This window comes from Mesoplodon bidens, assembly GCF_964165515.1.
Source record: "Mesoplodon bidens genome assembly, chromosome: 8".
NCBI lineage: Eukaryota > Metazoa > Chordata > Mammalia > Artiodactyla > Ziphiidae > Mesoplodon > Mesoplodon bidens.
Genome location: NC_138165.1, coordinates 107283591 through 107298369, shown reverse-complemented (window position 1 = coordinate 107298369; position 14779 = coordinate 107283591). Strand labels below are relative to the sequence as shown.

General features: G+C 43.9%; 1 protein-coding gene across 4 annotated transcripts in view; it reads right to left on the bottom strand.

The window, feature by feature from the left end:
• The window catches only part of DGKD (diacylglycerol kinase delta), a 110038-nt gene extending 96621 nt beyond the window's left edge, over window positions 1–13417 (bottom strand). For 3 of the 4 annotated variants that reach the window (XM_081242727.1, XM_081242729.1, XM_081242728.1), the window contains exon 1: window positions 13258–13417. In XM_081242727.1, the coding sequence (XP_081098853.1) occupies window positions 13258–13413 (156 nt within the window). In that variant the 5' untranslated portion in view covers window positions 13414–13417. The remainder of the gene's footprint in view (window positions 1–13257) is intronic. The other variant, XM_081242730.1, reaches the window with a different exon arrangement.
• Between the last annotated feature and the right edge of the window lie 1362 nt (window positions 13418–14779).

Sequence of the window (14779 nt, the reverse complement as noted above, 5' to 3'; positions counted from 1 at the left end):
GATATTAGAAAATTACAATTAATATCTTAGGTATAATAATGTTACATAGGAAAATGTCCTTATTTTTTTAGGAGTAATTATTTGTAGTTCAGGTGTAAAAATGGACTATATAGGAAATGTCATTTTTAGAAGATACACATTGAGCTCTTTAGGGATAGACTGTCATGATGCCTACAAATGGTTTAGTAAATCAGTTATTTCTATATAATACATATAGATAAAGCATATTTGGCAATATATTATCAATTGCTGAATCTTGATAGTAAGTATATTAGGTACCTTTTTAATTTTTCACAATAAAAAATTGAAGAGCTTTCCTTGCAAGGTATTCTTCACAGAATATGTGGTACAACCATTACAAAGGATAAGAAAAAAGAGATTTTAATAACATGGAGAAATGCTCATAACATTAAAGTGAAAACTTACATGTAGTTTCATTTCAACTAAATTAAACATATCCAGAAAAATAGTCCAGAAGGAAACACCAAAGTAACAATAAAGCTAGTACTGGTGGACCTCCAGGTGCTGCAATCAGGGACTGACTTTCTTCCCCAGCCCTCGCCCAGCTCTCCTACTTCCTTCTCAGACTGGCCCTCCTCCTCCTCTACTTGCTTCCTAAAAGCCAATGGCCCCAGACCTGCCCAGACCCCCTTCCACTATCCACTATTCTCCCTTTCAGGCTCTGAGGAACCATTCCTACTGTTTGCGCATGACTGTTATGGGGCTGGACAGAACACAGCAGGAAGAGGTGTAATCTGGAATCTATGAGACCCAGGTGGCTTCAGGGCACACCCACAAGCCACCTGACTGCCTCTGTGTCCCTCATCTGTGAAGTTGGCATAGCTGAGAAGAAGAGGATCCTGGACACCATGCAGGAGAGCTCAGTGAGAGCAGAATCCCCAGAGCTGGTCCTCACTGGTCCTCAACCACAGCTCCTCACTGGAAAGAGCTCCATTCACCAGCCAGTCACGTGAACCACGAGCCTCCCCCCTCCTCCCCCTCCTCCTCTCTCTTCCCCTCCCCCTCCTCCCCAACACCCTCATCAAACCATCACCGAGTTCTCACAATATCAAATCCAACTAATTCTCTCCATCACCACTGCCACAACCCTGGCCCAGGCTACCATCATCTCTCACCACATGGGTCAGCCAGCATCCACTGAGGCGGCCACAACACAGCCAGAGCAATCTTTCCAACCTGGATCAGATGTCTCACTCCTTCCTAAAATCTTAGAGCAATAGTATCCCGTTATTACAGAGCTTCTACCCGGCTCCCCAGCCTCACGGCACAATCAAGGTCTCCTCAACTCTTGCTAACTCTATCCACACCAGCTTTCTTTCAGCCTCTTGATTTCCCCAAGCTCCCCCTGGCCACAGGGCCTTTGCATACCTCTTTGACCAACTACCTCCTCCTCATTCTTTTATTTACCTTTTTTTAAAAATCTTTTTCAGTACAGCACAGGGAATATAATGACTTTAAATGGAGTATAATCTATGAAAATATTGAATCACCATGTTGTACACCGGAAACTAATATAATGCTGTAAATCAACTATACTTCAATTTAAAAAATCTTTTTCATTACAGAATAGCACACATAAAGTCCACAAAACAAAAATGTACAATTATCACAAGCTGAGAACCCAATCAACCACCACCTAGGTGAAGAAACAACACTACCGGCCCTGCAGAAGCTCCCTCTCTCAAGGACCATCCAGTCACTACCCACCACTTCCCACCACCCCGACTTCTCTGGTAATCGTCTTCCTTGCTCGTAGCTTAAACACACAAGCAGGCAAGTCTAAACTCCTTAGTGTCCTACCTGATCTGAACTGGATGTAAACGGAATCATATAGAATGTACTCTTTTATGTCTGGCTTTTTTGGCCTGCAACATTAATGGCTGTGATTAATCCTTAAATCAGCAGGTAGCAGTAGTTCATTTTCACTGATGTACAGCATTCTCTTGTAACATACTATAGTTTATCAATTCTACTGCTGACAGACACTTGGGTTGCTTCCACTTTTGAGCTGTTACAAATAATACACTAGTAATATTCTTGTACATGCCTCTTGGAGTACATTTGCTTACATAAGCTATTAGATATATACCCAGAAGTAGAATTGCTGAAACACAGGGTATACATGCCTTCAACTTTAATAGATGCTGCTACAATATCTTGTAAAGTGGTGTTACCAATTTAATATTCCCACCAGAGCATTCCCTTGCTCCACATCCTCACTCACACCTGAAGAGACGCCCTATGGAAGATATATGTATAGGGCAAGATATTGGGAGGCGGGGGGTAGGGCATCCATGCCCGCTCTGGGTGTGCCACCCTCCCAGCATATTACTGCATTCACCAACCCAGAAGCTCCCCGAATCTCCTTGTTAAAGAGATTTTATAACTCAAACCTCCAGCCCCACTCCACTCCTAGGAAGCTGGGGGTAAGTTGGGGGGTCTCTATTTCCTGGAAGATTTTATGTAAAACTGGTATTATTTCTTCCTTAAATGCTTAGAATTCACTGGTAAAGTCATCTGGGCCTAGAGTTTTCCTTGTTGGAAGATTTCAAATTATGGATTCAATATCTTTAATAGTTATAAAGACAATTTACATTTCTATTTCTGTGTCAGCTTTAAGTCGTGTTTTTCTAGGAATTTGTCCACTTCATCTAAAGATTCAAATTTACTTGTATAAAGTTGTTTATAATACCTGCCTACTCTTTTTAACATCTGCAAGATCTTCGATGATGTCCCTTTTTCATTCCTAACATTAATTATTTGCTTTCTCTAATTTTTTTCTGATTACTCCTGCTGCGGTTTGTCAATTTTGTCAGATTTTTTTTTTCCAAAGACTCCATTTTTGCCTTTGTTTATCCTTTCTAATGAATATTTTTCATTTCGTTAAATTCTGCTCTTCATTATTTCCTTCATTCTATTTTCTTTGAGTTTAATGTGTTGCTAGCCTTCTAATCACCTGATACACAGCCTAGCTCATGGATTTTCAGCAGTCTTCTGTAACATAAATGCATTTAAAGATATAAGCCTCCCTCTAAACATGACTTCAGCTGTATCCCATTAGTTATATGTATTTTGCTATCATTCAACTGAAAACATTTTCTAGCTTTGACTCATAAGTTATTTGGAAACAAATTTCTAAATTTCCAGATACATGAGGATTTTCATTTTACTGATTTCTAGCTTAATTCCACTGTTGTTAGAGAACACAGTCTGTATAATTTCAATATTTTGAAATCTGTTGAGAATTGCCTTGTGGCCAGCACATAGTGAATTTTGACCAATGTGTCCTGTGCTTTTGAAAAGAACTTCGATTCTGCAATTGCTCAGTACAGTGTTCTATATACGTCCATTAGGTCAAGTTTAGTACTTTGTTGTTCAATTTTTCTTTATTTTTATAAATTTTTGTCTGCTTATCATAACAGCCTCTGAAACAGGTGTGTTTAATATCCCACTATGATCATAGATTTATTTCCATTACAGTTGTATTAATTTTTCTTCTAAATATTTTGAAGTTACGTTAGGTATATACAGAGTTTAAATTATTGTATCTAAAATAAAACTTTTATCATTTATCAGTATCAAAGCTTTATCTCTAATAATAAATTCTGCCCTCAAAGACTATTTTGTCTGACATTAAAATACTATAGCAACTTTCTTTAGGTTGATGTGTGCATAGTATTTTTTCCCATTCTTTTACTTTCAATCTTTTTATATCCTTCTGTTTTAAATGTATCTCTCTTAAATAACCTGGTCTACTTTTGTTTTCTGACCTGTCTGACAATCTCTGACTTTTAACTGGAGCATTCAAATTCACTTATATTTAACGTGATTACTGCTATACTGGGAGTTAAGTCTATCCACTTACTGTTTGCTTTCTCTTTGTTCTACTTGTTCAATGTTTCCTTTTCTCTCCTTTTTTTTTAAATTTTATTGAAGTATAGTTGATTTACAGTGTTGTGTTAATTTCTGCTGTACAGCAAAGTGATTCGGTTATACATATATATATACACGTTCTTTTTTATATTCTTTTTCATTATGGTTTATCACAGGGTACTGAATATAGTTTCCTGTGCTATACAACAGGATCTTGTTGTTTATCCATAACAGTTTGCATCTGCTAATCCCAAACCCCCAATCTCTCCCTCTCCCTTTTTTCTCCTTTCTTGCCTTCTTTCAGATTTGGAATTTCTTATTATTCAATTTTTCTTGCCTTTTAGCTTACATACCATATCATCTTCACAATTTAGTGGCTGCTGCACAGATTACAACATGTATCCCTGACTTGTCTAATATTAATTGGTTCTTTTTTCTTTTTCCTGGAATTGCAAGGAAAACTTTAAACAGTTTTATTCCATTTACCTCCTTTCTGACTTACATACCATTGCTATGTATTTTAATTCTATATATATTTCAAACCCAAAGACAGATGGAGAGATATACTATGTTCTTGGATTGGAAGAATCAACATTACGAAAATGACTCTACTACCCAAAGCAATCTACAGATTCAGTGCAATCCCTATCAAACTACCATTGGCATTTTTCACAGAACTAGAACAAAAAATTTCACAATTTGTATGGAAACACAAAAGACCCTGAATAGCCAAAGCAATCTTGAGAAAGAAAAACGGAGCTGGAGGAATCAGGCTCCCAGACTTCAGACTATACCACAAAGCTACAGTAATCAAGACAGTATGGAACTGGCACAAAAATAGAAATATAGATCAATGGAACAAGATAGAAAGCCCAGAGATAAACCCACGCACATATGGTCACCTTATTTTTGATAAAGGAGGCAAGAATATACAATGGAAAAGAGATAGCCTCTTCAATAAGTGGTGCTGGGAAAACTGGACAGCTACATGTAAAAGAATGAAATTAGAACACTTCCTAACACCATACACAAAAATAAACTCAAAATGGATTAAAGACCTGAATGTAAGGCCAGACACTATAAAACTCTTAGAGGAAAACATAGGCAGAACACTCCATGACATCAATCACAGCAAGATCCTTTTTGACCTATCTCCTAGAGAAATGGAAATAAAAACAAAAATAAACAAATGGGACCTAATGAAACTTCAAAGCTTTTGCACAGCAAAGGAAAACATAAACAAGACGAAAAGACAGCCCTCAGAATGGGAGAAAATATTTGCAAATGAAGCAACTGACAAAGGATTAATCTCCAAAATTTACAAGCAGCTCATGCAGCTCAATATCAAAAAAACAAACAACCCAATCCAAAAATGGGCAGAAGACCTAAATAGACATTTCTCCAAAGAAGATATACAGATTGCCAACAAACACATGAAAGGATGCTCAACATCACTAATCATCAGAGAAATCCAAGTCAAAACTACAATGAGGTATCACCTCACAACGGCCAGAATGGCCATCATCAAAAAATCTAGAAACAATAAATGCTGGAGAGGGTGTGGAGAAAAGGGAACCCTCTTGCACTATTGGTGGGAATGCAAATTGATACAGCCACTATGGAGAACAGTATGAAGGTTCCTTAAAAAACTAAAAATAGAACTACCATATGACCCAGCAATGCCACTGTTGGGCATATACCCTGAGAAAAACATAATTCAAAAAGAGTCACATACCACAATGTTCACTGCAGCTCTATTTACAATAGCCAGGACATGGAAGCAACCTAAGTGTCCATCAACAGATGAATGGATAAAGAAGATGTGGCACATATATATAATGGAATACTACTCAGCCATAAAAAAGAAATGAAATTCAGTTATTTGTAGTGAGGTGGATGGACCCAGAGACTGTCATACAGAGTGAAGTTAAGTCAGAAGGAGAAAAACAAATACCGTATGCTAACACATATATATGGAATCTAAAAAAAAAAAAAAAGGCTCTGAAGAACCTAGGGGCAGGAGAGGAATAAAGATGCAGACGTAGAGGATGGACTTGAGGATATGGGGAGGGGGAAGGGTAAGCTGGGAAGAAGTGAGAGAGTGGCATGGACATATATACACTACCAAATGCAAAACAGATAGCTAGTGGGAAGCAGCCGCATAGCACAGGGAGATCAGCTGGGTGCTTTGTGACTACCTAGAGGGGTGGGATAGGGAGGGTGGGAGGGAGATGCAAGAGGGAGGAGATATAGGGATATATGTAGATGTATAGCTGATTCACTTTGATATAAAGCAGAAACTAACACACCATTGTAAAGCAATTATACTCCAATAAAGATGTTAAAAAAAAATTTAGCAGTTGATAATCATTCAGTTTTCCATGTAAGTGCCCTTTTCATTGCTCTTCATTCCTTCCTGAAACACTAACCCTTCACCTAAGATCATTTTCCTTTAGCCAGACACAAACAAAAACACTCCTTGATGTTTCCTTCATTATGGGTCTGCACACAAAAAATTGATTTTGTTTATTTGGAAACATCTTTATTTCAGCTTTATTTCTGAAGGATCTTCTGGCTGAGTAATGAATTAGGGTTAGAAGTTTCTTCCAGCACTTAAATTTTGATTGACTTCTGCTTCCATGGCTTCTGTTAAGAACACAGCTGTCAATCTCACTGTTGCTCTTTTGAGGGTAATCTGTCTCCAGTTGCTTTCAAGTCTCCTCTTCATCTGTGGTTTTCAGCAGGTTTATTATGAAGTGATAGGTGAGGCTTTCTCTGTGTTCACAGGCTACTGAATCTGTGGGTGGTGCCTTTTAATAGTTGTGGGAAGTTCTCGGGCATTATCTTTACAAATGTTGTTTCTGCCCAATTTTCTCATAAAAGACCTTTTCACTGTTATCTCTGACTCCTGCCTTATCTGCTAATTTCTCCATTTTTTTATGTCTCCATAAGGCTTCCTTATGGGTAATTTTCTTTTGAGCTGTCTTCTGGGCCACTGAATTCTTTCTTCAGCCGTGTCTATTCTACCCTTCCTTTGAGAACTTAACTTTGATTATTACATTTGCCAGTTTTAGAATTTTCATTTGGTTCTTTTTCAGTTTCTAGTTCTCTGCCAGAATTCTCAGTCTGGTCTTTTAGCTCCTTAAACATAGTAAGCATAGTTGTTTCAAAATCTGTGTCTGATGTCTAGAGCCCCTGTTAATCTGTCTTTATAGTCTGCTGTTTCCATTGGTTTTAATTCACGTGGCCTTGCCTCCCCGTGTGTCTGTTCTTCACTGAACACAAAACAGTGAGTTTACAACATGGCTTGTGAAAATAACTGGATGACTGGATGATGTCATCTCCCTCTACAGAGGACTGAAGTTGCTTCTGTTAAGCACCTAAAAACAACAGCACGCTGGGATTACCTTAATTTCAGAGACCTGACATGCTATGAAGCATGACTGCAGGCCTTTGGAAGTCCTACTTCTAATCCTCCTCATTCCTTGGAAGTGGCTTTTTGGGATCCTAAACCAAATTGACGGAGCTCACCCAGGATTGCTGCCCTTTGGCAGATCCCAGTACCTCAGGTCCCACAGGCATTTCTGACTGCTTCACAGAGCTCAGCCTCTCAGCGTCCCCTTCAGAGTTAGTATATGCCCTACGTTAGTTTCCTGTGGCTGCCCCGTAACCAAGGCCACAGACTGGGAGGCTTAAACAACAGAAATTTGTTGTCCCACAATCCAGGAAGCTAGAAGTCCAAAATCAAGGTGTCAGCAGGGCCACACTCCCTCTAAAGGATCCAGGGGAGATTCCGCCTATTACCTCTTCTAGTGGCCCCACCTGGTCCTTGGTTTGTGACAGCAAAGATCTAAATCGCTGGCTCTGTTTTCACATGGCTTTTTTCTCTGTGTGTTCCTTTGTGTCCAAATCTTCCTCCTCTTTCTTTTACAAAGACACCAGACATTAGATTTAGGGTCCTTTCATCACCAAAACAACCCTACAGTACCTATGTGGTTATTCTATTAACGCCTTCTTCAGACGACTAGCTCTAGGGGTGTTCTTTGTTGTTCAGGAAGGCCCCCCCAAGTGCCAGCACACAGAACAATTTTAAGATCTCTACTATTTACTGAGTTAAACTGAATCTGTGAAATAAAGAAAATAACACCTAGCCCATGCTATTCCCACTAGTATTCAATAAATTAACAATTTTTTAAAAAGATATTCACTGTTAATTGTCTGCCAGATTTGTTTTTATTTGCTATTCTGGCTGCTAGAGATGGAGACTCACCCAGATCAGCTTGAGCTGGGGGCAGAGGGGTTCGGGGGGATGGCTACTGGTCAAGATATAAAAAGTGAACAATCAGAGAGACAGAAATAATCATAAAAGCAACCATTTATTGAATGCTCATAATATGCCAGGCTCGACGCTAGATAAGCGTTGCACAAAGACTACTCCACTTGTTTCTATGAGTTATCATCATCATTTTTATTTTACAGATCTGAGAACTATTATAATCATTTCTATTTTGCAGAGAGAGAAACTGAGGCTCAGGAACACACACCTAACATTTACTGTCACCACTCGTTACCCAAGAGCTAGTATTTTCCCTATTTACAGATAAGGAAACCAAGTCTTGAGAGGTTTGGAGACTTGTTCGTGACACCAAAGTTTAGACTCTTAAATACTGCTACATACTAGCTTTAAAAAAACCTTTTAGGGACTTCTCCGGTGGTCCAGTGGTTAAGAATCCATCTTGCAGTGCAAGGGATGCCACTTCCATCCCTGGTCAGGGAACTAAGATCCCACATGCCTCGGGGCAACTAAGCCCACGAGCCACAACTAGAGAGAGGCCCACGTGCCACAACGAAAGATCCCACGTGCTGCAACTAAGACCCGACACGGTCAAAAAAATAAATAAATAAATATTTTAAAAAACAAAAAACAAAAACTTTTATACCACTTCACACCCACTAGGATAGCTATAATCAAAAAGATAAAACAACTGAGGACATGGAGAAACTGGAACCCTCATACCTTACTGGTGGAAATGTAAAATAGTGTAGTCACTTTGGAAAACAGTCTGGCAGTTTCTCAAAGACTAAGAATAGAGTTACCATGTGACCCAGCAAATCTACTCCTAGGTATATATCCACCAGAAATGAAACATATGTACACACAGAAATATGTACATGAATGTTCATAGCAGCATTATCCAGAATAGCCAAAAAGTGAAAATAACCCAAATGCCCAGCAACAGATGAATGTAAATAAAACGTAGTAAATCCATACAACGGTATATTACTCAGCAGTAAAATGAAAAGAAGTACTGGCACAGGCTACAACATGGATGAATTTTGAACACATTTTACTAAGTGAAAGGAACCAGACACAAAGGGTACATACTGCATATTATATTTATATGAGATGTCTAGAATCGGCAAATCCACAAAACAGAAAGCAGACTAGCAGTTGCCTAGGGTTGAGAGAGTTGGGAGAAAACGGGGAGTAAATGCTAATGGTTATGGGTTTCTTTTTTTTTTGGTTGCATTGGGTCTTCGTTGCTGCACGTGGGCTTCCTCTAATTGTGGTGCACAGGCTTCTCATTGCAGTGGCTTCTCTTGTTTCGGAGCATGGCCTCTAGGCGCCCAGGCTTCAGTAGTTGTGGCATGCGGGCTCAGCAGTTGTGGCTCAAGGGCTCTAGAGCGCAGGCTCAGTAGTTGTGGCACACGGGCTTAGTTGCTCTGCGACATGTGGGATCTTCCTGGACCAGGGATCGAAACTGTGTCCCCTGTATTGGCAGGTGGATTCTTAACCACTGCGCCACCAGGGAAGTCCTATGGGTTTCTCTTTGAGGTGATGAAAATGTTCTAAAACTGACTGCGGTGATGATTACACAACCGTAGATATACTAGAAAACACTGAACTGTACACTTTAAATGAGTGAGCTGCATGGTATGTGAATTTTATCTTAGTAAAGCTGTTTTTTAAGTATTTTACAACTTGAACATTTTACTTAATTTCTACTAGCCTTCATTTCACAATGGAAAAAATACTTTGTTTAAATTTGAAATTAAGAATATAAGCACTTTAATGCACAAAGCCAAAAATGTTAACTTTTTTAAAACTTTTAAATAAATTAAGCTCCATCTTAACTGATAAGTCTTCACACAATCACACTGTTCTCTACTCAGATTTCAAAATACCTTATAATGTGTTCATAAGCTAATTTACCAGTGTATTAGTTCCATTTTCTTTTTTCCACACTAGCTATGTGGTCCTATAAAATCACTACTGTGTACTATGGTAAGGAAATGAAATGAAGTAATGTGTTTGCTGGGGACAGTTGGAACATGTGAAAATATCAGACGTACATGATATGCTAAACTAATAAACGACCATCTCAAATCTATACACATCAAATTTTCAAAGACTTTCCCCATCAAAGACTTGGGAAAAAGTTTCAAAAGAACCTCACGAATAAAGATTTTTTTTGGCGCTTGGTAAGGCTTCTCTTTACACATGTCCTCATGGTCTTGTTTCTCAAAGTCTGGTCCACGACCAGCAGCAGCAGCATCTCCTGGGAGGTGATAAATGCAGAACCTCTAGCCCCACTCCAGACCTACTCAACCAGAATCTGCATTTTAACAAGATCCCGAGGGGACGTGTCTGCACATGAAAATTCGAGAAGCACTGTCAGAAGACACTTCCTTTTCTTTTTCCATTAAGACAGCTCTAGCTTGCACTGGACTAATGTTTCAAAAACTTGACACACATACAGCTCTGGTCCTGAGCCAGCTTGTCCTCAGTTCCATTCCTCACTCTTCTGCTCTCCTCCAAGTTGCAGATGGGCTGATCCCCGCAGGCTGGGTTCCCCAAGCAGGAGGGGGCATGGGGTGAGTCTCCAGGAGCAGCTGTGTCCTTCCAAGCCTCCAGCCCCCGCCAGATGACCCATGGTGGTTCCAGCCTCTGGCGAGTCACAGTTGTTCCTGATACGCTGCCTCCCGGCTTGTCTTCCAGCTTCGGGGTGGCAGTGGTTTCCTGTTTGCTGCCTCGTCGCAGGGCTACCTCACTGCCCACTGTTTGCATTCTCAACTCTTCAGCACCTGTGCGACCACTCCCCCATTGAACTCCCTCTGTTTTAAATACTTAAAGTGGGTCGTTCCTTTTTCGACTCAGAATGATACCCCATACCATTCTGGATATTTCCCCTGTGCACCACATATACCAGAGGAATTTTCTGAACGGCTTATCTGCTTTAAAAGGGGGAGTGGGGAAGGGAGGTTGGGAGCTACCACACACACAGGAAACCTCACATTCCAGCAATCTCTAACAACCCAAAAGAAAACTCAACCTTAAGCTATTTGTACAGCAGATGTGACTGTATTCAGAAACTCAAGTCCTCGGGGTGTATTTTTAACACTCTACCCATCACTCCTCCTCAGCCAGAACAGCTGGTGTAACAGCTATTGTTTTAAGAGGGAAAAAAAAAGCCTCCTTAAGAACAGAATTCTGGACAAACACTGGAATCTCTGAGAGATCAAATCTTAATAACAGTTGTAAATCACATGATCCACCCCATACTGGGCACACACCATGCCTGAGGACCAAGCAACAGGTGAGAACAACTCCTAGCAGTACCATTTAGGGCTACTTGGAGATCTTTCTAAAAGCACCTCTGACCCATCACTCTCAGGCTCTGAATAGTCCTTAGTGGCTCCCTCTTGCCCAAGGCCACAAACCCAACTCCAGGGCTATCCTTTCAAAATCCAGCCTGATCTACTTTTCCAGCCTCTTCCTCATTCCTCTCAATCTGACCCACTCACCTTCTGACCATTCCCAGGTGTGCCTAAACCTGTAGATACAACATTCAACTAGGTGGAAAGTCCTCTTTCCTTACTTAGCCTGACAAACTCTTTCCCGCAAGATCCTGCCTCCCAGGGTAGCTGGATTCTCAGTCCTCTAAGCTTCCACAGCACTTACTACATCATACTGTCACATGGACAGATGTCCACCTCCTACAGGCTGGGAACCCCGAAATGGAGAAACTGCCTTCCATCTTGGGATCCTGACCATAGTTCAGATCCAGATCCAAGTTACTACCAGTGACACCCTGGGCAAGAAAGACACTTACCCTCTCCACCTCCAATTCCATAAGACGGGAATGACAGACAACACCCAACACAGTGGGTTATCACCAAGGCTAATGAGGTAACCCATGTAAAGTGCTGTAAAGTTAACCCAAGAAAAGTGCCTGGCACATAGTAAGCACTGGAGAATTGCTAGCGTTATAATTATTACTATTACTGTTATATCTGGAACAAAGGAGGTGTTCAATACCTATGTGCTGAATGACTGGAGCACTGCACAATAAAACTGTTTGTAACATTAGGACAAAAGATTACCCCATCCCAGGTATCAGAGGCTGACATAAGATTAAGAAATGGCTCCCACGGTAAAAGTACCAGCTGAACTCACTGGCCCTGGAGGAAAAGCGCACTGCAGCGGGATGAGATAGTCTGTGCCAGCTGGATCTGCCCAGGCTGCCCACAGACCCAGGCTGCCCTCAGCCACCTGTCCAACCACCTGCCTGAGGAAGCCGTGTGCTAACACAGAGGGCTCACCTGCAGCAAAACCCAAAAGCAGTTTGCAACAGAAACCGCAATGGGAAAACAAAGGGTGCAACTTTACTCCTGCAGAAAGGAAATGCGTCTTTCTGCAGCTAATACTTCGCGTCTGGAGTTCTCCACCGAGAGTGAGATGCCAAGCGGGTGCGCAGCCAGGGACAGCCCCCTCTCCCCTCTTTCCCGAGGAGGGAGAGAGAGACGGTCACGGGACGCGCATCCCTGCCCTTTCCCGCACGAAAATCCACGCGAGGGGAAGGAAGGGAAGAGCCCCATACCTGGGTCCAATCGGATTTCTCAGGGGCCACAGGTGAGTGCACAGCACCCAGCGGGAAAGAGCCCGATCCGTCCTCAGAAATGTGCAGAACCCGGGTCGGGGAGCGCTCGCCGGCCGGACGCAGCCAGGAGTCCCCATTTCTGGTGCGCTCGCCCCCCAGCCTACAGGCCTGTCCCCCCCGGTCCCCGCGGCACGGGGCTTCCTCGCGGCCCGCCCCGCCAAGCGCCCCGCCGGCCCGGCCCCGCGCGGCGCCCACCTGCTCCCCGGCCCGGGGTCCCCGCCGCCGCCCCGCCGGGAGGCGCGCTCAGCCCCGAGCGCCTGGTCCGTTACCCCGCGGAGCGCACTCCGTCCGGGCAGCGGCGCCCGGCGGGACCCTAGGCCGGGCCGGGCCGGGCCTGGGCGGCTGCTCGGGCCGAACTGCGGGCCTCACGGGGCTGCCGCGGCGTGAGGGGCGCGCGACCGGGCCGCCGCCGCGGGCTCACCTTCTGGCGGATCTGGCCCGACGTGGACACCTTGCGGATGAGCTTCTGCGGGGAGCCGGGCTCCGCCTCGGGCTCGCTGTCGGACGACTCCTCAGGCGGCGGCGGCGGAGGCGGCTGCGGCGGACCCAGCTGAGGGGCACCCGCCGCCGCCGCCATGCTGCCGGGCCAGCGCGCGCACAGCGGGCGGGGGCGGGGCCGGGGCCGGGGCCGAGCCGGGCTGGGGGCGGGGCCTTGAGGGGCGGGGCCGGGACCGCGGTCTCCAGCTCCGCCCCTCCGCGCCCCCTGCCGGCCGCGCGCCCAGCCGGAGGTGGCGCCCCTGTCGGGCGTCTCTTCGCCCCCACAGGTGGTGTCAGAACCACAGGTTTTAGCCTCTGTTTCTTTTCTTCCTGGGACACAATTTGTGTGGGTTTTTTTTATTTCTGTGTTCACTCTTTTTCATCTTTAATGTTCTCCTTCAAGAATGTAAGTGACCTCCAGGCGGCCCGGGACTGTCTTTCTTGCCCTGCATCGTGTCTCCAGCATCTAAAGGCAGGGTCTGGCATTTAGTAGTTAGTTGCACGACAAACAGTTCGAGGAGTGGGTGAATGCATGCATGAATGCAGGAAAGAAGGTACTTGGACAGGCCTCTGGGATGCCGGAACAGGGATACACAGTTCCATCCGAGAAGGCTTCCTGGAGAAAAAGATAAAGTGAGACGGAAAATGTGAGCCGGAGTTATCCCTAACCGGGGATCCCTGTTCCAGGCCAAGAGATGAGATTGTGCAAAGATCTGGAGGCAAGAAAGAACATATCTCTGGAAAAAAGGGAAACTGTAGCCTAAAGGAAGGAAAATACTTGAAGAGGTGAGCCTGGGGGCGGGCAGGTCAGACTGGGCCTTTGTAAACCTGATAAGGGGGTTGGTCTTTTAGGCTGAGTCCTGAAGGCAACAGGAAGCCCTTGAGCCATCTTAACCCTGGGCGGGGCTAAGTCACAAAGCTGAGGACTGCGATCCAGGCTTTGAAGCAATCGGGGCAGGTGGCTGCCCTGGATTACTGGGAGGGGCTGGGGAGACAGAGAAGTGGATTTAGGAGGGTAGCTGGAGGAGAGGCAGAGGCAATTTGGGATAAGCCCAACCTTCCCAGCTAAGACAGCTGGAGGAGAGGGAGTGAAGTTGGAGGTGAGTTTTTTCTGCCCTATAGGACATCCAGGTGGAGAAGGGTTTGGTGCCACCTGAGAAGGGCAAATCCTCTTTAAAGACCCTATCTCCAAATACAGCCACATTCTGAGGTAGTAAGGGGCTGCACAATTTTCCCCTTGCCCTTTCAAAGGGCTGCTCCTAGAGACACAGTGGCTCCTGTCCTGCCTGCGGGTCAGCATGCTCTGGCCCCCACTGCACTGGGCAATGCTTTCCAGAGGCAAAATAAGTGAGACCCCCCCCCAGGGGCCACAGAGGAGCATCTGGCGTGGGGACATGGCCAGGGGAATGGATTCACCGCCAGGACAGAGCATGTCAGGGCCTAATGCAGGAACACTCTGGGACACA